At 41.1% G+C, this 22,607-nt stretch overlaps 1 protein-coding gene across 6 annotated transcripts in view; it reads left to right on the top strand.

Moving 5' to 3' along the window:
* TNRC6B (trinucleotide repeat containing adaptor 6B) overlaps positions 1–22,607 on the top strand; it is a 262,575-nt gene that overhangs the window by 165,715 nt on the left and 74,253 nt on the right. For all 6 annotated transcript variants that reach the window (XM_070371539.1, XM_070371534.1, XM_070371536.1 and 3 more), the window contains one exon: positions 19,051–19,138. In XM_070371539.1, the coding sequence (XP_070227640.1) occupies positions 19,051–19,138 (88 nt within the window). The remainder of the gene's footprint in view (positions 1–19,050; positions 19,139–22,607) is intronic.

Raw genomic sequence — 22,607 nt, 5'->3', positions numbered from 1 at the left:
CAAGGCACAGTGGAGACAACAGCAAATTCTTGTTCTTTGGAGTCTCCCCTGACCTCCTCTCTCTTCACAACATCTCATGGAGGTAAAAGTCGGAAGTCCCTGAAAGTTCTTAATTGTCCGTTTGCAGCTTATTGCTTGAGGAAGTTTTTGTTCTCTCATGGCTGATCCGGGCAGCCCGTAGCTTCATGTTTGTGGCCTGCACAGTTCCCTCTGTGAACCACTGTACAAAATGCTGAGGGGATGGGGAGAAGACCAAGGGGAAATGTCTTGGCTATTGGAAGGCCTTAGGTGCATGTGTGCTAAGTCGCTTCAGTCGTGTCCAACTCTTTGCAACCCTATGGACTGTAGTCTGCCAGGATCCTCTGTCCATGGGATTCTCCAGGCAAGAATATACTGGAGTGGGTTGCCATTCCCTTCTCCAGAAGATCTTCCTGACCCAGGGATCGAATTGGAGTCTCCTGCGGCTCCTGCATCTCAGGTGGATTCTTTACCGCTGAGCCACTTGGGGAGGATTGGAAGGCCTTAATTGGAACCAAAAGTTTGCATTCCAAGAGCATGGACCCGACAGGAATGGGGTTTGTCTGGGGAATGGAGGGTGCTCTTAGTGGAATCCAGACTCCTGTGCGAGAGCTCAACAGTGATCTTTCTTCTGTACTCAGGATAGCATCACTGCTTTGGTTGCCCATTAGACTTCCAGACCCATGATATATTGCTTACTCAAATAAAACAAAAAATTTTTTTTAATTTAAACTTTATTTTGAGATAATTATAGATTCACCTGCAGTTGTAAGAAATAACAGTGGTTTTTTAAAAAATATATTTTTTTAGGAAATAATCTTTACCTAGAATAGTCAAACTCATAGAATCAGAAAATACATTGGTAGATACCCTGAACTGGGGGTTGGTGGGGTAGGGAGGGGGGATGGAGAATCAGTGTTTAATGGGGCCAAGTTTCAGATTAGGAAGCTGGAGCATTCGGAAGATGGATGATGGTGAGGGCTGTACAACAGTGGGAATGCACTTAGTGCCACTGAACTGTACAGTTACGGTTAAAATAGTATGTTTTAAGACTTAACCACAAATTAAAAATTATTAAAAAAAAAAAAGAATCTTGTGTACTCTCTACTGTTTCCCTCAGTGGTAACATCTTGCTATTTTTTTTTTTTTTTAATGACTCTATATCTCCTATGCTGTGCATTTGATCCCATGACTTATTTATGTTGTAACTGGAAGTTTATGTTTCTTAATCCTTTACGTGTTTCACTCATCTCCCACCCACCCCCTCCCTTCTCTGGCAACCACCTGTTTGTTCTCTGTGAGTCTGTTCTGTTTTCTATTTGTTCTGTTTTTGTTTTTTGGTGGTTTTTTTTTTTGTTTTGTTTTTTTTAGATTTCACATGTAAGTGAAATTGTACGATATTTGTCTTTCTCTCATTTCTTTGACTTAGCATAATATGGAGGTTTCTTTCTTTTTTATGGTCAAGTAATATTCCTATATATAGATAGATACACACATACATATATACACATACGGAATCTTCTTTTTCCATTTATCTGTCAGTGGACACTTAGGTGGCTTCCATATCTTGGCTGTTGTAAACAGTGCTGCAGTGAACATAGAGGTACATGTATCTTTTCCAATTAGTGTTTTTGTTTTCTTCAGAAAAATACCCAGAAGTTGAATTGCTGGATTGTATGGTAACTATTTCTAATTTTTTGAAAAACTTCCATACTGTTTTCCATAGTTACTACATCAGTTTACATTCCCACCAACAGTGTTCCAGGGTTTCATTTTCTCCACTTCCTTACCAACATTTACTTGTTCTTTTGATAATAGCCATTCTGATAAATATGGGCTGATACGTGTCATTGTACTTTTGATTTTCATTTCCCTGGTGACTACTGATGTTGACCATCTTTTCAGGTGCCTATTGGCCATCTATATGTCTTTGGGAAAATGTCTAATCAGGTCCTCTGCCCATTTTTTAAAGTTTTTGGTTTTTTTTTGATGTTGAGTTATATGAGTTCTTTGTATACTTTGGATATTAACCCCTTATCAGATATATCATTTGCAAGTATCTTCTTTAAAACTGAATTTATTTGGTTGAAAAAAGTACACAGTTGTCTAACCACCACCCAGCTTTTCCTTTTCAATGCAATAGTATTACTGGTTTTTTTAAATGTTTTCTTCCAAGGAGTCTCTATTCATATATAAAGAGCTACACATAAGCCCTCTTTTTCTTATGTACCTGATAATTAAAGTACACTTGTTTGCATCTTGCTTTTAAATTTAACAATATATCTTGAAGATCTATTTTCATTAGTACGTAAAGAGCTTCCTTTCATAATTACATAGTATTTCCTTGTGTGGATAAGCTATAATTTCTATAAGCAGCTTCCTACTTGATGGACTGTTTCCAGTCTTCTGCCATTATAAACATGATGCGGTCATGTTCTTTAGGTCTGTCATCTCCCACGTGTATAATTATTTTCCTGCGATAATGTTCCTAAAAGTGAGATAGCTAAGTCCAAGACTGTGTACACTTTAACTTTGGTAGAAAACGTTTAAATTGTCCTCTATAGAGATTTTACTAGTTTATATTCTCACCAGCAACATATATGAATGCCTTTCCCCTGGCACCTTTGACAGCATTGTAGTTTTACAAATTTTGTCCTTGACAGTTTGGTAAGTGAGAAGTGGTATTCCAGGACAGTTTTAATAATGCTATTCTCTTACAGGGAATGCAGTAGATTATCTTCTCAGATGTTTTAGATGTGAACTATGAACAATGAGTTCATTTCCTTCACCTACTTTTCTATTGGATTGTTGACCTTTTCCTTACTGATTTGTGGGAGCTCTTTATGTATCACGGAACCCAACTCTTTGTGATGTGAATTGCTAATATATTTTTCCCAGCAAACACTGGTTGTGTTCCTGGTGGGTTTTATCATAATAATGGTTTTAAAGTTTATAAATATCTGTATTTTATATAGATACAGCAATCATTTGTTTATGAGATCTGAGTTTGTATCATAGTTAGAAATTAGAAAGTCTTTGTTTACTCTGTAATTATGAAAAGAGAAATCAGCCAGCTTCTTCAGTGCTTTAGTGAAGAATATGCACTTCCTTCTTTCCTTTATATTGAACTTTTCCCTTCATCTAGAGTTTATTTTCACGTGAGGTGTGCAGTATGGGTCTAATTGAGTAGAGTCATGGTGGCTCTTCAGTATGTCTCAGAAATGTTGTGTCTCATACCTCCTTGTGTCTTACCCAAGCCCTTCCTCTGGGGTTTATGCATCATAGATGCTTGATAGGGAGGAGAAGGCTGAGGGAACTGCTGCCAGAAGAGAAGCAGAAGCTGCAGCCCATGGACTGGCTATTGTAAGATGCTTTGATTCACTGTCTCCAGTCAGCACAGCCACTCTTCATGACAACCAGCATAATCCGCATTTTATAGATGCAAAAACTGAAACCTAGAAGCCAGATAATTTGCCCAAGTTCCTGCCATGAGTAGAAACTGAGGCTGGAGATGCAGGTAATTTGGTCTTAAAACTGTCAGACTTCAAAGCTTGTGTTTTCTCTTTGCCTGACCTTGGTAGAGGGCTCTGTTTGTTGTAATTGATTGTACTTGGATATGAGGGTTGTGGGAGATGGAATCAAAAAAACTTTGAAGATGTTGGAAACTGAGTCCTGAAACACACACACAAAAATAGAGAAACACTGCAGGCGTTTGTTGCGAATCTCTAGACTCAGAGATTATACAGATTTTATACAGGAAGCAAGATTCTTAACTACCAGGGGAAAAAAAGACCTTGATCTCTTGTTTAAGAGAAACTTAAGTGTTCTTTCAGAAAACCATGATATTTACACTTGGCTATTACTGAGATTGTTAAAAGCATACATTTGCAATTCCCTAGATTTGAATAATGTTATTAAAGGTTACAATGGTAGATTACTCTCTAAAAATTTTCCTCAGATGACCTAAGTAGAAATTAGGTACAAAATTGTGTATATAGAGCCATAAAATATAATCTAGAATTAGGCATCCTGTATGTGGTCTTGAAGCATCAAACACAGTTACATGTTGGCTTAGTTGTTACCAAAAGGCTGTGTATAAATGGCATTTTAAATTTTGAGTCATCTTCCCACCTGTGTATAATTTTAGATGAACAACTGGGTCATGTAAGTTCAGGAGTTATCCATACTCTGTAGCTGGTTACTTATTAACATCAAACATGCTTATCTTTTAGAAATGTACATTTCCCTCAAGGTAATTCAATTTTTATCATTCAACTTGCTAAATTTAAACGACAACTGGCATACAAAAACAGGACTTTGCATTTTTACTATTCTGAAAATAGAGCACAAATTAAAAGCATTGAGAAGTAGGGTGCGACTGTCAACCTGTGGATCCTGAATTCAGAGTTGATTTCCTTCTCTGCTCATTTTTCAATACCAAGATAAGTGTCACAAATAGCACCCTTTCTCAGAGGATTTCCAGAATTAGAATAACAGGCATAGACTTAGTACAGTGGTAGTGGTGCCTATAACCAGGAAGCTGCACCCTGCCTGTCTCACTCACTGTTGGCAGTAAGGTCCTATGTGATCTCTGAGGTAAGGCCCCAAGTCTCCTCCTCTTAATTTCTGAGTAAAATGCTTGGCTTTCTCTTAAGGCACAGATCTAGAAAGACGTGCAAAAGTCACTTTCCCTGGTGGCCTGTGATATGACAAGACCCTTCCCACCTTGGTCAGAGGAGAACCATGATTCGTTGTTTGAATTCCATTCTTTTCTCCCCTTTAGATCTGAGTCATGCTTTTAAAGGTTTTCATGCCCACTATTTAGCCCTGTTTCTTATGTGTGCCCGGGCAGCCCTGAGAAAGTGGCTTGGTCAGTGAAAGAGGAGACACCAGAGCCTGAGTGAGGATAATGGCCCACACTCCCTTCTCCTGTGTAGGGAGGCAACAGACCACCAAGAATCTCTCCAACCTTCCGGACACCCCACCACCACCCCCAACCCCAGCCCCTGGGAGTGCACTCACAGGAGTCTGAACTCAGCCCAAGCCTGCTGAGTGAGCATCTGCAGAGACCAGGCCCTGCTGGGGTAGACATGTGCACTTGAAGCATTTTGATGTCCTAGCCACCAAGTCCTCCTGGATGAACGTGGAGAGTACATAATCTTAAGAGTTGTTTGTCGTGCTTTTATTGCTTTAAAATTGCCTTCTAAAGGGGTTTTTAACTTACTGTGATTGAGTTGCAAACAGTCTATTGGATTTCTAAGGTCAGTTGTTATTACGTCTCTTGATGTATAATTGTGTTGGCCCATACATGGAAGCAGGCAAAGAAGGGTGGGAAAACAGTATAAAAACAAAAGCTTCTAAGTGTTTCGTGAAAGCAGCCCCACTGTCTACTGGTCTTAGTTGTTGATTGCTCTCTAAATGACATGTGCCTCACACTTTGGGTTCTCATTGATAAGCTGTTTTCTTTTCTGCTGAGAAACCATACTTTGCTATTCTGTTGTGGCTTCCAGAACCCTGGCTTGGACTCCTATAGCTTGTTTCTTTTCGCTTTCTCTACTGTTGAATACTAAGGGTAGAGTGCTTCTCTGGCTTTGTGTGTTTGGCCCTTAGGGTTTAAACATAGTCTTTAGTGGTTCCAGGATATACATATTAAAAGCCCTCCTCAGGATGTTGCTTCTTAGTCTATTGAGTATTTTGTAAACTACTCCTAGTTTCAGGCTGTCTTTTGGAGCCTTAGCAAGTACTTTCAGGAGTAAAATGTAAGATGGTGTTAACAAAGATTTATTCACCAGATCTTAGGTCTTGAAAACCTCAGGGATCTTTTGAGCTTGAAGAACCTTAGTTTGAGGCAAGCAAAACCAAAAGAATAGTTGAAAAATTAGAAGATTTGATTCAGAGTTGCACTATAAACACATCATAAAGGTATGAGGCTTCCCTAGTGGCTCAGTTGTAGTGAATCTGCCTGCCAGTGCAGGACATGTGGGTTCAGTCCCTGAGTTGGGTAGATTCCCCGGAGAAGGAAATAGCTACCCACTCCAGTATTTTTGCCTGGGAAATCCCATGGACAGAGGAGCCTGGCGTGCTACAGTCCGTGGGGTTGAAAAGAGTCAGACTCGGCTTAGCAACTAAACAACAACAACAGTATAGGTGTTACCAGCTGAATGGAAACATCAGGAGAAAATCCCAGTAAACAGGCTGGCAATTTATAGCAATCTAGAGAGTTAAAGCTCTTGCCTGGAAAATCCCATGGACAGAGGAGCCTGGTGGGCTGCAGTCCATGGGGTCGCGAAGAGTCGGACATGACTGAGTGACTTCACTTTCACTTTTCAGTTTCATGCATTGGAGGAGGAAATGGCAACCCACTCCAGTGTTCTTGCCTGGAGAATCCCAGGGAAGGGGGAGCCTGGTGGGCTGCCATCTCTGGGGTCGCACAGAGTCAGACACGACTGAAGTGACTTAGCAGCAGCAGCAGCAGAGAGTTAAAGCAGTGAAATGTAATGGTTTAAAAGTTCAGACATTTACCTTATTAAGATTTCTTTTACAGGAGGCTTCATTGCATTTAAAAATGGTACTTTACACTCACAGGAATGTTATCAATGCAGAAGCTCCGATTTAAAGATTTGGCATCTTAGACTGTCCAACCTGGATGAAATTTCAACTGTTAGAGCTCACAGGTACCAGTGCACAGTCAGGGTTCTGCCAGGAAAATAGAGGCCATTCCAGGTATTCCATGGAGGAAAGAGTTTCTTTTTCATTTTTATTTTCAGCCCCTTTTTGAGGTGTAACTGAAATACTAAATTAGAATTGAAGTGCTTAGATTTGAAGTGTTCAGAATACATGCAGTTTTGAACTGTGTATGCTTACAATGAAAAGTATATCCGTTATCTCCCAAAGTCTCCATCTGTGTATGTGTGTATGTCTGTGTTGGCTGAGCTGGGGCTTAGTTGTGGCATGTGAACTCTTAGTTGTGGCATGGGATCTGGTTCCCTATCTAGAGATTGAACCTGGCCCCCTGCATTGGGAGTGTAGCGTCTTAGCCACTGGACCACCAGGGAAGTCCCCACAGTCTCTTAGTGCCCACTTGTCCGTCTTCCTTTTGGCCCTGCCCTGTCCCTTCCCAGCCCCTAGGTAACTGCTGATCTGCTTTCTGCCCTTACAGATTAGTTTGTGTTTTCTAGAATATTATACAAATGGACCATACAGTTCTGTTCTGGCTTCTTTCATTCAACATAATTACTTTGAGTTTTATCCATGCTTTGTGTTACTGTTCCCTTATTGCTGAGAACTGTTTGATTGTATGCCCTACCACAATTTGTTGATCCATTTACCAACTGATGCACAATTGAGTCGTTTACAGTTTTCAGCTCTTAAAATCAAGCTGCTACAAAGTTTGCCCATTTGAAAAATAGGGTTTTTAAAATATATTATTAGATTTCCAGGGTTCTTTATCTATCTGGAGATGCATTCTTTATCAGATAGGTGATTTGCGAATATTTTCTCCCAGTCTGCTGCTCTTTTTCTCTTAACGGCATCTTTTGGACAGTAGAGGTTCTTAATTCTGAAGAATCAAATGTATTGTGTTTTTTTGTTCTTGTTTTTTTTTCTTTTGTGGATCATCCTTTTGTCGTTAGGGCTAAGAAATAATCTTCCTAACCCAAGTTCACAAAGATTTTCTTTTCCTTATTTTCTTTTAGTTTTATGTTCAGGTCTGTGGTCCATTTGAGTTGATTTTTGTATGTAGTGTAAGGTCTGGGTTGAGGGTTTTTTTTTTTAAACATATGGCTGTTCAGCTGCTTCCCCACCGTTTGTAGAGAACAGACTATTCTTTCTCTGCTGAATTACCTTTGTACCTTTTTGAAAATCAGTTGTCCATTTCTGTATTGATCTACCTCTGGAATCTGATTCATCCTACTGAACTTTTTGTCTTTGTCGATGGCAATACTGCACTGCCTTGATTACTATATCTTTATAATAAGTCTGCGTGTCAGGTGCTGTGAGCCCTCCAGCTGTTCTTTTTGAAACTTGTTGCCTATTCTGGGTCCTTAGGAATTTTTAAAAGAGCTTGTCAGTTTCTACTTAAAAGTCGTGCCGAGATTTTGATAGGGATTATGTCAAATCTGTAAATCAATTTTGGGAGAACTGACATATAAACAGTGCTGTCTTCCAGTCTGTGAACACAGTGTATCTCTCCACTTATTTAGGTTTTAAAATTTTTCTCTTATCAGCATTTTACAGTTTTCAGTGTACAAGGATAGGACTTTATCATCAGGTTTACCTCTAAATACTTCGTAGGTTTCAATGCTACTTAAGTAGGATTTCTAAAAATTTCAGTTTTTGATTGTTGTTAGTATACAGAAATAGAATTGGTTTTATGTATTGATCCTATATCCTGTAACCTTGCTAAAGTCATTTATTAATTCTGGTAACTTTTGGGGGTAGAATCGATTGTATTTTCCAAAAAGAAAAGGCTTTTCTATAGGGAATTAAAAGCTCACACAACCATTAGAGAGTCGGGGGTGGGCGGGAGTAGAATGCAAGAGACCATTGTTGTTGATGAAATTAGAATGCCAGGTTCCTAGGGAAGCATGGTCTCAGCGGTCGTCTGCAGCTCCAGTATGGCTCCAGTTCATCTGGAAGCTGCTGTGAAAGTGGAAAGTCCTGTCTGCCGCTGCCTGTGTGTCTGCTTCCAGCTATTTTCAGAGAATACTGACTTCTGTCTATACTAGAGCAGGAGCTTCTCATTGGCCGTATCTAACTTAAAACAGACAGAGAATGGGATTCTGGGAAATGTTGTGCCAGGCTTCCCCTGCCAGCTGTAGGGGGTGGCAATGCTAGGCTGACAGTCAGGCACAGAAGGCATTGGGAGAGATACATGTAAGACCCTCTACTCAATCACGGAGCAGTAACTTAGCAACACTGTGAAAAATAGGGGTGAGAAGTGGCTGTAACTCAGAAAGATGTGATTGCTGGGGAAGGCAGATGGGCTCTGCGACCGAACTGACAGTGGGGTATTATCTGTATGAGGAAGTGGCAGGCCTGCTCTGTTTGGTCCTGCCTTACCCAGCAATTGGATGCTCGTCGACACAGTGAATATGCCTAGGGGATGGTGGTGAGGGGCTAGAAAACCAGGTCACAGGTGAACTGTTTGAAGACTGTGAGGAAGCCTCTGGGATACATGATGGGTGGCTACAAATATGGATTTAGAAGACTTCTGTGCAGTCTGGAAAGGAAAGCTTAGGACCGGTGGGCGGAAGCTATAAGGAGATAATTCCCAAAGCAATATAAGGAACTTCCTACACAGCTGCACTAGGACTGAATAAAGATCTTTGTTAGATCTTTGTTAGAGACTGCTGGGCTGCGAGGCAAGAGTATATAAAGTATAAGAAGAGTCATTTCAAATGAGCTGTTTCTCAATCACCATTCTAACCCTGAAGGGTTTTGCAAGGGAAAACCTCCCCTATCACTCGTTATAACTTTTGCCACGTGGAATTTTTGAAAGTCAAAACAAGTTCTTGTAAATGTTTTTTCTTCCTTTTTCTGATTTGAGTAATTCCAAATAAACCTATTCCTTGCGTGTACCTTAGTTGTGGGATGTGGAGAGATTTGTGAGGCACTTGGAGTCAGAGGTTATGTTCACAGAAGTATTGTTGCCGTATTTCACTGATTCTGAAATGCAGATTCTTTTTGTGCTTGACATACTTGAAATCTGCATTCCCCTACAGCTGATGGCCCCCTTTGACTATTGATACCTACATTTGCTGTCATCATGGTTTGTTTGCCTGCACAGATGTGGTCCTAGCTATTCCTCATGTCGTTTCAATTAAATTTCATGCGTATTTGATATTACACAAGTTGTCTAATTGACTTTTAATATATCTTTATAAAGATTACACTGTCATTTGGCACTGAAACACAGATAGGAATAACGGGGCATAAGCTTGATGTTAATGAGGTTAATATTTATCCTTGAAGAAATCAGTACAATTTCATATTTTCCTAGAAAGAACAGCCAAGTGCATTGTTTCTGTACTATTCAAAGTAAGGTCCAGGGACCAGCAGCTTGTTAGAAAAGGAGAATTGTAGGTCCCCATCAAACCTACTAAATAAGAGTCTGCATTTTAACAAGATTCCCATTAAAGATTGAGAAGCATCGCTTTACACAACCACACGTAGGAAGGTAACTCATATGTAGAAGGAGCAGTGTTAATTTTGTTGTTATTGTACCGTCGCAAAATCTTGTCCAACTCTTTGCGACCCCACGGACTGCAGCATGACAGGCCCCCGCGTCCTTCACTATCTCCAGAAGTTTGCTCACGTTCCATCCTCTGTCTCCCACTTCTCCTTTTGCCTTCAGTCTTCCCCAGCACGAGGGTCTTTTCCAAAGAGTCAGCTCTTCGCATCAGGTGGCCAAAGTATTGGAGCTTCAGTATCAGTCCTTCCTATGAATATTCAAGGTTGATTTCCTTCAGGATTGACTGGTTTGATCTCCTTGCAGCCAGAGAAACTCTCAAGCCGCCGTACAAAAGAATTGCCTGTCACGTATTACATGATGCAACTCAGGGCAGGAGAAATTTCTGCATCCCTCTAAATTAATAAAAAATGTATTTACCTTTATTTTGCTTAGTTTAATGTTACTATTTTCTTCCCATGAGCCACTCAATGTTAAAATGATTTTGATGCTTCAGTGTTGTTTGGCCTTGACTACTAATTTAATATCATGTGCAAATTACATTAGCATCCCATTAAATTCCCTCAGTCAGATCCAGCAAATGAAAAAACGTTAAGAACAAATCCAACACAGATCTTTGGAGTACCCTACTATGTAATTTCCTCTGCCGAAATGGATTTATTCCAGCATGCTCTCTTTCTGTGTGCATTTTTAATTAAAAACACTCTAAATGGATACTTCGAGCACTTTGCTTAACTCTTGTCATTGCACTCCTTTTGTTAATTGTCCTCACTCCAAATATGTGTGTGGTATCATTAATCCTTAATTGGTTATGACTGTTAATGGTTTTGTGTCTAGTTATTTTCTTACATTTTATAAATTGCCAGGATTACCATTTGTCTTTTAAGGAAGTAACTGTCTGTACAAGTCACGTATATTAGCTGTGCTTTAGTAAGCTTATGTAAATCTGTGTTGGACACAGTTCTTAGTGTCAGACAGTGGAACTTTGACTGCTGCCAACGGTTTATTAAGTGTGATGCTGTCTCATAGATCCTTGGGAATCACACCACTGGGGGCCCCACGGGAACTTTTTCCTCTTCCTGTACATTCAGGAAACCGCTGTTAGAGGTTTCGGCTCCAGGACCACATCATGTCTGCTCCCTGAGAAGAGGGGTGCCCTGCACCCTGTCAGTTCCCTAGTAAAGTCACGCACACGTGCAACTTATTGGCAGAACATAAGTCACATTTCAATCTCTAGTTAAAAAGAGTTCTGGGAAATAGGCCAGAAGGGGCTTGGAGTTGATGTTGGCTTAGTTGACGTACTCCTCCACCGCAAAGTGAAATAATAGCTTTTATTACTGGTACAGTACTGACATCCTCAGTAAAAGGATGATGCTGTGGATCACGTGGTAGAGGAACATTTTAAACACCCTGTGGTGTCATATTTACCACATACCTAATGTATGGAAGACAAAGGAACCTCGACTGATAAAACTGTAACAGTTAATTTGGACATATTGGGGAGAAGTGTAGATTTTAGCCTATTTGGGGGAATACATTTTTTGAACGTCAGGACCACAGTGATTTCTAAAGTTCTTTTTGACTGTTCTGTGACTTTCATAAAGAGCTGTTAAAATATTTGTTTGAAATAGAAGTCCTTAAACGCTTTAAGAAGATAACTAAAAGATGAATCAGTATTTGAGGCTCTTTTTTTTTTCCCCCATTAAAATTGTTATTGAGATAATTGTAGATTCACATGTGGTTGTAAGAAATAACATATTGAGATTCCAGGCACCTTTTACCCAGTTTGTGCCAGTGGTTTCTTCTGGTGGAACTATAGTATAGTATCACAGCCAAGAGACTGATTGATACAACTCACTGATCTTGTTTAATTTCCCCACTTTTACTTGTGCTTATTTGTGTGTGTGTATGTGTTTAGTTTTATAGTTGTATTACATGTAGCTTCCCTTATCTACCACCACTGTCATCAACAGGCAGAAGTCTCATCACCTTTAGGACCACTGGTGTCACCCTTTTTTTATAATCACCCTGCCTCAGCCCCTAGCAACCCCTGACAACTGCTTGTCATTTCAGAGTGTTCTATAAATAGATTCATACAGTATGTAACCTTTGGGATTGGCTTTTGTCACTTACCATAATCCCTGGTGATTCATCGACGTCGTTGATAGCTTGTTCTTTTACAGTGTTGGTTTGCTTCTGGCACATTTCATCTGTTGGGTGGATCTGTTGTATGCATTTGGATCTGCCTGCCTTAATTATTGGAGAAGGGAATGGCACCCCACTCCAGTACTCTTGCCTGGAAAATCCCATGGACGGAGGAGCCTGGTAGGCTGCAGTCCGTGGGGTCGCTAAGAGTCGGACAAGACAGAGCGACTTCACTCTCACTTTTCACTTTCACGCATTGGAGAAGGAAATGGCAACCCACTCCAGTATTCTTGCCTGGAGAATCCCAGTGACGGGGGAGCCTGGTGGGCTGCCATCTATGGGGTCGCACAGAGTTGGACACGACTGAAGCGACTTGGAGGCAGCGGCGGCCTTGATTATATTATATATGGTTATGATCTGGAACCAGAGGTGCTGCGATACGTACCGACCAGAAAGTCGTCAGATGTTGACGGTGTTGTAGCCGGTTATTCATACCTGGCAGATACTCTTTTCTCTTGGGTCAGTATATTGGTGACTGCTGCTTTCAAAGTATGAAGTTGTCAGCCCTGCCTCTGCTTGATACTTGAGGCTCAGTGGGCTTGAGCACATTAATTCAGGAACCATTGGCTGTGATTCCAGTTTTTGGAAAGAGGTTGATATCTTAACCTGGCTTATCACAAGCCGTGAATTCACCTGTCCAAGGTTCTGGTACTTTCAAAACACCAAAGGCACCCCAGTGTCCTGGAAATCACCGACTCAATGGACATGAGTTTGAACAAACTCGGGGAGATAGCAAACAACAGAGAAACCTGGCGTACTGCAGTCTGTGAGGTCGTAAAGAGTCAGATATGTCTTAGCGACTGAACAACAGCAACAACAGCAAAATACTGGTAAAGAACAGCAAAATACTGGTAAAGACGGAGGGCAGAGTTGTGAGGCGAGATACAGCTGTTCAGAAATTTAAGCTGAGGGGCACTTCTTGGTGGGCCAGTGGCCAAGACTTCACACTCCCAATGTGGGAGGCCTGGGTTCCATCCCTGGTCAGGGAACTGGATCCCACATGCCACAAGTAAGACCAGGCGCAGCCGCAATAAAATCTGAACGGAGAGCGCCAGGAAGGCAAGCAGCACTGCGTGTGGAGTTGTTGGCCTCCAGCACAGAGCTTGGCAAGTAGGCACTGAAATAGGAAGAAGGAAAGAGGAAAGGAACAGAATGGGGGAAGCTCTTAAGAAATAGAACGCCTAGTTTTTTTGGTGTGAGTGAGGACTGTTAGAAAATAAGCACAGAAAACTCTGACGCCTGTGTGTGTGTTTTTGCTGTGGGGGAGGGGGCAGTGGGAGGAGGGAGGAAGAATATGCCTCCCCCCAAAAAATAAAAGCCCAAATTCATACCGAGCACCCTCCCATCCCAGGATCTTTGAACTTACTGTTCTCTCTGCCTGGTCGGTCACTCTTCTCCCAGGTAATTTCCTTCATTCCAATCTCTCACGGCCTCAGAGAGGCCTTCCATGAATGCACATCTTGTGTAAAGTACCCTGTCATCTTCCTTGCCCCTTCCCTCTTGGTCGCGCTCTAGCTCCTTTCTCAGCTTTATTTTCTTGGTGATGTTGTGTGTGTACATTTGTCTGTCTGTCTCTGTCTAGACCATCAGCCCCCAAGGCCACTGTTACATCCCTAATGCCTAGATCAGTGCCTGGCACATTACTAGTAACTCAGTGTCTGTCTGCTGAGTGATTTAACTAGTTAAATTTAATTGAGGCTTTTTCTTTCGAACCATGTCCCATTGAAAAGATAGAAAAGCGTCTCTCGCTCTATCATCATGCAGTTGGTAACATCCAGTGGAGGACCTCGTGTGTCCTAGGATTTGTGCTGGGTGGTAAGAAGAGGAAGGGCAGCAGTGGACTTCACTGTAGCAAACGCAGGCCTACTCAGCTTCCCGTTCTGCCCTGAGCGGGGCGGGCCAGCTCCTGTGAAGACAGGAGCAGCAGCTCTGAAAGCGGGAGGGGGAAAATGGGCTTTTCATGACAGAATTAGAGGTGGAGGAAGTGTCGGTTTGTGTGTGTACACCAGTCCCAGTTTGATCCCTTATTCAGTTCCCAGATGTGTCCCCTTGAATTTGAGAAGTGCGGTGACGTTCAGCAGGGCCCGGCTACCCCTCTGATCTCATCCACCGCCTTCTCCCTTATTCGCTCGACTCCAGCCTCCTTGCCAAACACACCAGTGTCATTCCTTTCTGCTGCTGTCCCTCTGCCTGGAATCCGCTGGCGCAGACAGCCACATCTCCCTCACCTCAGTGGGTCTCCATGCTTCGGCCCCCTTATCAGAAAGGCCTTTTCTAACCATGTGTAAGGTGGAACCCTCTTCCCTGCCTGTCCTTCTCAGGGCCAGACAAGAGGCAGGGCAGAGATGGTGAGATGTACAGAGGAGGGTGAGTTTCTTATGGGTTGAAGTTGTCAGGGAAGGCTTCACTGAAGCAGACAGCTACTGAGCCAGGACTTGACAACACGGTAAGGTGTGACTGAGCATCAAAAAGGAGGACGGTTTTTGCATCAGGTATGCACAGTAGGTGAGGGTAGTGTAGAAATAGGACCTGCACTGTGACTGGCCTTCGATGTCAGCTCTAGGAATTGGCATCTAGATATCCAGCTCTGGACCTCCCCACGTGGTCTTGGAGGTTTTGGATGTGTGAAACAGCCAGTTTCTAGGAATGCCAGCATTGTCACTCTTTAATGTCCTGAACTTGCAGACAGAAGTCTTGCTCTGCTTCAGCTCTGATGAGTATTGAGAGTCTCCCCTTTTATTCAAATACGGCCTTTCTCAAAAACAAGTCCCTTGCACATACTTCTTGAAACCAGTAGTTGTTTATTTAAAAAAAAAAAGAAAAGGAGAAAGAAAACACTCGTATTTTCTTCACCTTAGACATTTTAAGAGTAGTTTTGGCTTTTTACCATTCTTGATTTATTCTAGATTACGGTGTTTACACTTGCATCTGGCTAATGGTAAGCTTAACACGAGAATTTAGAGTAGTCATTTTCAATTCCAATTACATGTTAGAACCACTTGGGGTGGGGGCTTTGGGAAAAAACCCATAGATTCCTATGTGATCTGGAATGTTGCCTCTGGGAGTGGTTTACTACCATTTACTCTGGCCCCTACCTCAGTGTGACCTTTGTAACAGAAGGATCACACTTTGCTTTTGGTGGTTGTATCCCTTTAGTCCCCTTCCATTTGGAACAGTTCCCCCATCTTCCCTTGGTGTTCGTGACCTAGAAATTTTTGAAGATTTTAAACCCATGATATTCTAAAATGTCTCCCAATTTGGGACTGTTTTGATGTTTCTTTATGATGATATTCAGGCTATGCATATCGTAGGATTATTGCTGTGTTCTCAGAGTCTCCTGTCAGGTTACTCAGAATTTCAGTGTGTCCCATCATTGATGATCTTCATGTGGATTACTTAACTAAGGTGCTAGCCACCTGGCTTCTCCTCTGTATAATTATTGTTTTCTCCTTTGTAGTTAATAAGTGTTTCGTGATGTGGTGCTTTAAAATTATGTGAATATTACATTCCTTGGTGTTTCAAGGTATTCACTGATTTCTTTCTGTATGGACTCACGTTTTCCTATCTTATAGAATGGCTTATAATCTGTTGCTATCATTACTTATTTTGAGTGTCATATTGTCCCAGATTTAGCTTGTAAGACCCTCTTCAGGCTTCTGTGACCATTTGACATGTCCCTTCATTTGTCAAAGATTTTCTTGCTTGTTGGAAAACAAGCATTTCAGCTCATTTTGTGCTTTTCATCATCAAGCTCCCAAATTAGTTCTTTCTCAAAAAAAAAAAAAAAAAAACCAACTGTGATTCTCTTAGTGAAGGATGGTATTTAGAAGCCATAATCTGGGTTCGAAGTATGTTCATAGCTACTATATTTGGATGTTGCTTGTTCCCAAGTCCTCTCAGTGATAGAGCTAGGGAATAAGTATGTGTATTTGCATACATGAAGGAATATAAAATTGCATCTACTTTTTTTTGTTATGTCTGGCCCTGTGTATTAAAAATCATGAGTTCGTGCCAATAACTAATACTGATCCAACTCCATGGGGTTCATTTGAGTTTTCTTTTTCCATTTTGGTAACTCCTTTTTTCAATACTGAGAAACGTGACTGTTGTCATCCTTAATGTTATTATTGGTCAGTCCCCCACGTAACTGATCTCCCATCACTACCACCATAGATGGGTGGATGCTCTCTTCACCCCTGCTGGGCTCTGGCACAGCACAGAGATATTTCAGAGTTCTGCAAATGGTTCTAAGGTGCAGCCAGCATACGGCACAACTGAAACAGAAGAAGGTGAGCCCCACACTTTCTAATTGATTATTAAGTGAATGATGAGGTGAAGTCAGGTTTGGTTTGGGAAAATGAATTCTTCCTAAGAAAGTGAGATTTAAAGAGAAGACTCGATTCTACCAACACACAGTAAAAGATCAGGGTGAAAGCACAGTCTGTCTCCTGGAAAGCTTCAAAAAATATTTGTTTTGGAAATAAATCTGCTTGTAGTGAACATAAGTTTCAATCCCTTCCCCTGAATTACCTGTTTATAGGAAAAAATATTTGAAAAGGTTAGTTGTTTTTTTGAGAATGTGTCTCATTAATGACTAACTGCTTTTCTTTGTTTTACCTTGCCTTTTTAAAATAAACTTTAACAACATTATGCTTTTTAGAGCACTGAATATTCAAACAGATACTCATTCAGGCTATGGTTGCTCTTTTTCTGTAGTCAGTTGTACTTTAAAATATGGAAATCAAGTTACAGTAACTGGGTCACGAGGAACCCCATCTTCTCCTTCCATTTGCAGCCAGAGGAAGCAAGAGGTTCTAAGAGCCAAATATAACAGGATCTGCAGCCAGCCTCCCTTAGATGGTCAGCATCTATCTTGCCAATTTTCATAAATCCATTTTCTTAAAGTAGTACACGACTGCAAGTAGATTTTCACCAGGAACTTCACACTTAGGCTGATGTACACATAATCCAGCTCCAAAGAAAGCAGCCTTAAGCCTAAGGAAATTATAATAAAATCTCTTCTTTGGTTGTAGTTTTTAAGTTGTCATGGATGTTCGGCTTCCCGGTTGACTCAGTGGTAAAGAATCCGCCTGCAATTCAGGAGTTGCAGGTTCGATCCTTGGGTTGGGAAGATCCCCAGGAGCAGGAAATGGCAACCCACTCCAGTATTCTTGCCTGGGAAACCCCATGGACAAGAGGAGTCTGGCGGGCTACAGTCCATCGGGCTGCAAAACAGCTGGACACGACTTAGCAACTAAACAAGGTGGACAGCAACAACATGGCGTTGTGTTGGAATGTGAATTGTGCACTTTAGGCTTTTGTGTATTTATGCCCAGAAGTATAGGAGACAGGGCAGCATCTGTGAATGTAGAAAGAGCCACTGAAAACGTGATGTATAGGTAAAACACTTCGTTTGCGTGTTCAGTTCTTACTTTCTGTAAATGAAGTGTCACTGCCTGTTCATGGGAGTGTGCCTCAGTGCTGGCCCTTGGTTCCTTCTGGGTAGGTTGAGGGAGTTTCAGTCCCCAAACTTGAGTCCTTCAGGAACCATCATTGGGGTTTTTGCCATGTCTGCAGACATTTAACGCTTTTCTTTGTTTGACTTTCAACTTAGCCTTTATCTAAGTGATAATCTATGAAACCATGGATTTGCTGTCGGACCCCCTAAAACCACAAGTATTGCAGATGGCATCTCGTCAGTTGTTGGGAACTGGGAGCTTGATTTCTAACTCTCTTTTCCAGCTCTGAAATTCAATAAGCTTGGCATCTGGGGTTTCCAGCTGTGAGTTTTGAAGTAAGCACCAGTGGTTGTTTATGTGTTTTTCCCAGTTGATACATAGAAGTAGAAGTCGTCAACTTTCTACATATATTAGAATATTAGATTGTATGTAAGAATATTTTAGGTAATACGGTAAGTATGGCATTTTGCAGTTATTTTTCAAATGTGAGGGATAAATTACATGATCTTAGTTTCTTGTACATATTTCTCCAACTAGAATGCTTATTTTTATTTTTAATTGAGGAGAGCAAAACCTAGTGATCCTAACTGTGAAATCACCCAATAGGGAATACATGGATTTACAGGACCTTCAATACAGCCTTAAAAACACAAGTAGAAAACATGTAAAACATACAGTGTTAATAATGTAGAAGAAAAATACAGAATTTAGAACATAGGGTTTTATATTCACTGCTCTGAAGATGTCATGGGAAAATACCTAAATTATGATAAATACCTGTATACTGTAACTGAAGTCATATATTCTGCATTATTTGTGAGGAGTATTGTCAGAAGCCAACACAATGTTGTCATATATTCAAATTAGGTTCTTTGCTGAGTGGAAATACAATAACCATGTGTGTGTGTTTAGAAAGATATTATAAAAACTCACTTTACTGGACTTCTTTAAAACCAAACTTAATATCATGTTGCAAAAGGGGTTACAGACCAAAATAAGGAGGATAAGTAAATACGCTAGGTTTTATGTATCCTGCTAGCTTAAACGGAGTACTGTGCTCTGCTCGGTCAGAGATGAAATGTTTGTCGCCTTGCACACCATCTGTAAGCATTTAATTTGCTACACAAACAGACTGTGGGTATAGGTGTTTAACCTTGTGGCATGGCATTACTTTAACAGAGAGAAGGAGCACGAAAGGGAAGAACAGTTAATGGAAGACAAGAAAAGGAAGAAAGAGGATAAAAAGAAAAAAGAAGCCACTCAGAAGGTGGGTTTAATCAGTTATGTCTGTCTTTACATCCGCCGCAAATCTAGAATGAGTTGCCTTGTCTTGGATGCCTGACATCTTAATAATGCTACTTGAGGGATTAGTTTCCTTGAGAGCTTTAAGATTTGAAAGTGGGAGAAAGTTAAAGACCTGCACTGGTTATCGTGAAGTAGATGTTAAATTAATGCTGCAGCCGATTTTATTGAAAACAACAGTGAGTAATATCAAGAAAAGCAGGAGAGTTACCAACAGTTAAATGCTTGTTGTGTTTCCTTGTCTGTATCGTAATTAATCTCCATTTTCTTAAGCAAGTTTATGGAATGATTTTTCAAAGCTTGCTAGAGTTTGCCTTGATATTGTCCTTCTGGTCCACCTACATTGTCATTTTATATGAGTCTGCTTTTTTGATAATTCCATTAAAAAAAATCTCCCTCAAAATCCATAAAGAATCCTCCCTCAAAGAGGATCTGGTGGGGGAGGGGGAGCGCAACTTCCCTGGTGGTTCAGTGGCTAAGACTCTGTGCTTCGAATGCAAAGGCCTGGGTTCGATCCCTGGTCAGGGAACTCGGTCCCACATGCCACAAACAGGAGTTTGCATGCCACAACTAAAAATCCCACGTATTGCAGCTAAGACCTGGCACAGCCAAAGAAATAAATAAATACATATGATTTTTAATTAAAAGACGGTCTGGTGGGCCTGCTTAGTGCTCTGAAGGAGATAGTATTTCATGGCTTTGAGGCATTTGCTTAGGGAAAAAGAGATGCTAAAAGGAAAAAAGACATAGGACCGACCGATGTCAGCTGTCAGGGCTGTGGGGAACAGAGAGTGGCTAGACCTCCCTGCCCTGTCCCCTCTGCCCTGGCCACAGTCTGAGCTGACTGCCCGCCCTCACTGCTCTTTTAGCTTCAAGAGCTTCACCTGATGGGCTCTGGTTCGGCAGCGGTGCTTTGCCGCCTTTGCAAAATGCCTGGCAGAGTCGCTCTGCCTCCAGTTCTTGTTACCACTGTCTGACACACTTGGGAAGCAGACCCTCACCGTGAGGCAGGTTTGAGGGTCCCTGCTATGGAGCCAGGTTATTGAAGCTAGGTTTAGGGAGGGGGGCAACTGTTAACAGGGTTCAGAGGGAACTCTAGATTTAGAACAGACTCAAGGCATTCAAACTCAAGGGACACTGCAAGTTTGCCCTGCATCGTTAGATAGCATTTCCCTTAATTCTGTTCTCTGAATTATTGAAATCACGTAGGAGTGCCAGCATAAGACACAATACTGGAAATATTTTCTGGCTTAGATTGCATGTGACCCTGCTGCATTAAACATGTGAAATATAATTTATCTTCAAGGCTTAATTAAAAGGAATATTCATTATTGTTTGGTGCCGTAATAGACTGCTTTACTCTTTAAGGTTTTGTCTGCTTTTAATTGTGTTTCTGGCTTTATTAATAGTGGCGGGCTCACCATCGCATCTTCATGCTGTTAGGATACCTGCTTCTAATCTGAGCTTGTTGAAACTGTCTAAAATGACGGGACAGATTCTGAATTAAAATGTCAGATGACAACCCAGAGGCTTGTTTTATACTTGGTGGACACAGCCACCTTCCATGTCACTGAAGTTGTTACCTGTGGGGCCACCATCTCTGGGTTGTCAGAGGCGCTGCCCCTGTAGCCACACATACTGACTGTCCTATGGGAGTGATGGGAGAGTGAAGCTCAGTGAGGCTTTCTTTCCTTAGGGCATTCCCATTTCATCCACTAAATTGGTACAAGAAATGGATTTTGCAGTCTGTGGGACTGCATGGTTATAAGCTCTCCACTGGGGAACTTGAACAAAGGCTGATAACAAGAAAATGCCAAATAGAGTGAGTGTTTTGGGCCTTGTGGACAGTTCATCTTTGTTTTTCACATAGGTAACAGTGTCTTTTAACCTGAAATATCAATGCTAGAAGTGATTACTAATAATGTGCATCTGTAAACTTTTGTTGTGGATCCCCCTAATAGAAAAATGATTTAAAATAAAAGATGGTGTGGGTTTCTTCAAGAGTGAATGGGGATTATTTGTGCAGAGAATTTCGTATGTACAGCTGGACTGTCTACCCTGTGTGCTTGGTCTGCATTAAGAACTGGTTTAAAAGTTATGGCCAAGAGAAGTATCACTGTAAATGAATTTTCACATGGTTAATTAAGAACAATAAAAATTTGGTCACGTTTGTTCAAAAATGTTCTAAATTGACTGGGACAGGGTCTAAGCTTGACACATGGTCTTTGATATTGTTTTACCATCCTGAACCATTGTATAATTTCAGAATTAGATTCTGATTTAGCACTTTTAAGGAGCAAGCACAAAGCTCAGCATGTGACTGTCTTAGTGGTTTTTAACCTCACTGTAGAGACAGCATCTCAACTAAGAGGCTTAAAATGTGCTATGATGCAAAGAATTGTAGAGAATGTGCCAGTGGCCCTGTAATGGGGTCACACACTCGTTCAGTCAGAGAGTGTGGTGCCTCTTCTTAGTGCTTCCACATCTTGCTCGCGGCCTACCTCATTGCTTTATAATCATCTCTTCGTGTCTGTCTTCCCCATTAGCCTGGCTGTAAGTTTCTCGAGGTTTTATTCATATTTATATTTCCAGTAACTAGGACAGTGCCCAGGACAAAAGCATTACTCAAAAAAATGTTTGTTTAGTAAGTAAATGGTCAAGAATGAATGCTAGCAACACAATGTTCATGAAGAACTGACTTTTATTTAGCTAAATTAAATTATTTATACATAGAAATTAAATTTATACATAGAAATTAAAATGAGCTGCTTTCCCATTGTTCTCAGTGGTTATGGCGGTTTGCTCTTTCTAAAACCATCCCTGAGTAAACGGTGTTAGATTTCCAGTTATGAGGGAGGTGTCTGAGAAGGATTCGCCTCTCATTCATTAGGCTGATGCTGCTCAAGGATCATTGTTTAGTGTTAGCAGAACCCATGCTTTGATCATCCAGCTTTTCACCGTCTTGGGGGACAACACTTTTTAAAGAACCCACATTTTAAGACACATTTGACATTAGTTGGATTTGTTGCTTACAGCTAGGGAAGACATTGACTTCCTGTAATAACTGATCTTCCAGATGGCATTCTAAGAAGTATTTATTTACTGTGGTATAAATTGCCGTAAGGAATTGATATGTGGTTGCAAATCAGTTCATTCTTGGATAGGTGGGGTTACAGAAAAATTATACAGTAGAACTGAGCTGTGTAACAGTACTGGGAAACATTCATTTTAAGAGGCTGCTTAGCACAAATTCAGTACAGCTGAATTAGCTTGTCTTTTAATGGAAGAATGTAAGAAATACTCCAGGAGGTCGTCCAAATGGATTGTTTAATTCAGTGGTGTGCTGGAATCCATTTTGAAGCGGGCTGGTTAGCCACAGGACAGACCTTCCGAAGATGAGCATGTTTTCATGAACGTCCAGAGCGGTAACTTAG

This window comes from Bos mutus, chromosome 5 (genome assembly GCF_027580195.1).
Source record: "Bos mutus isolate GX-2022 chromosome 5, NWIPB_WYAK_1.1, whole genome shotgun sequence".
Classification (NCBI taxonomy): Eukaryota; Metazoa; Chordata; class Mammalia; order Artiodactyla; family Bovidae; genus Bos; species Bos mutus.
Note: the sequence above shows the minus strand (reverse complement) of the source record. Positions and strands in the feature narration are given on the sequence as shown.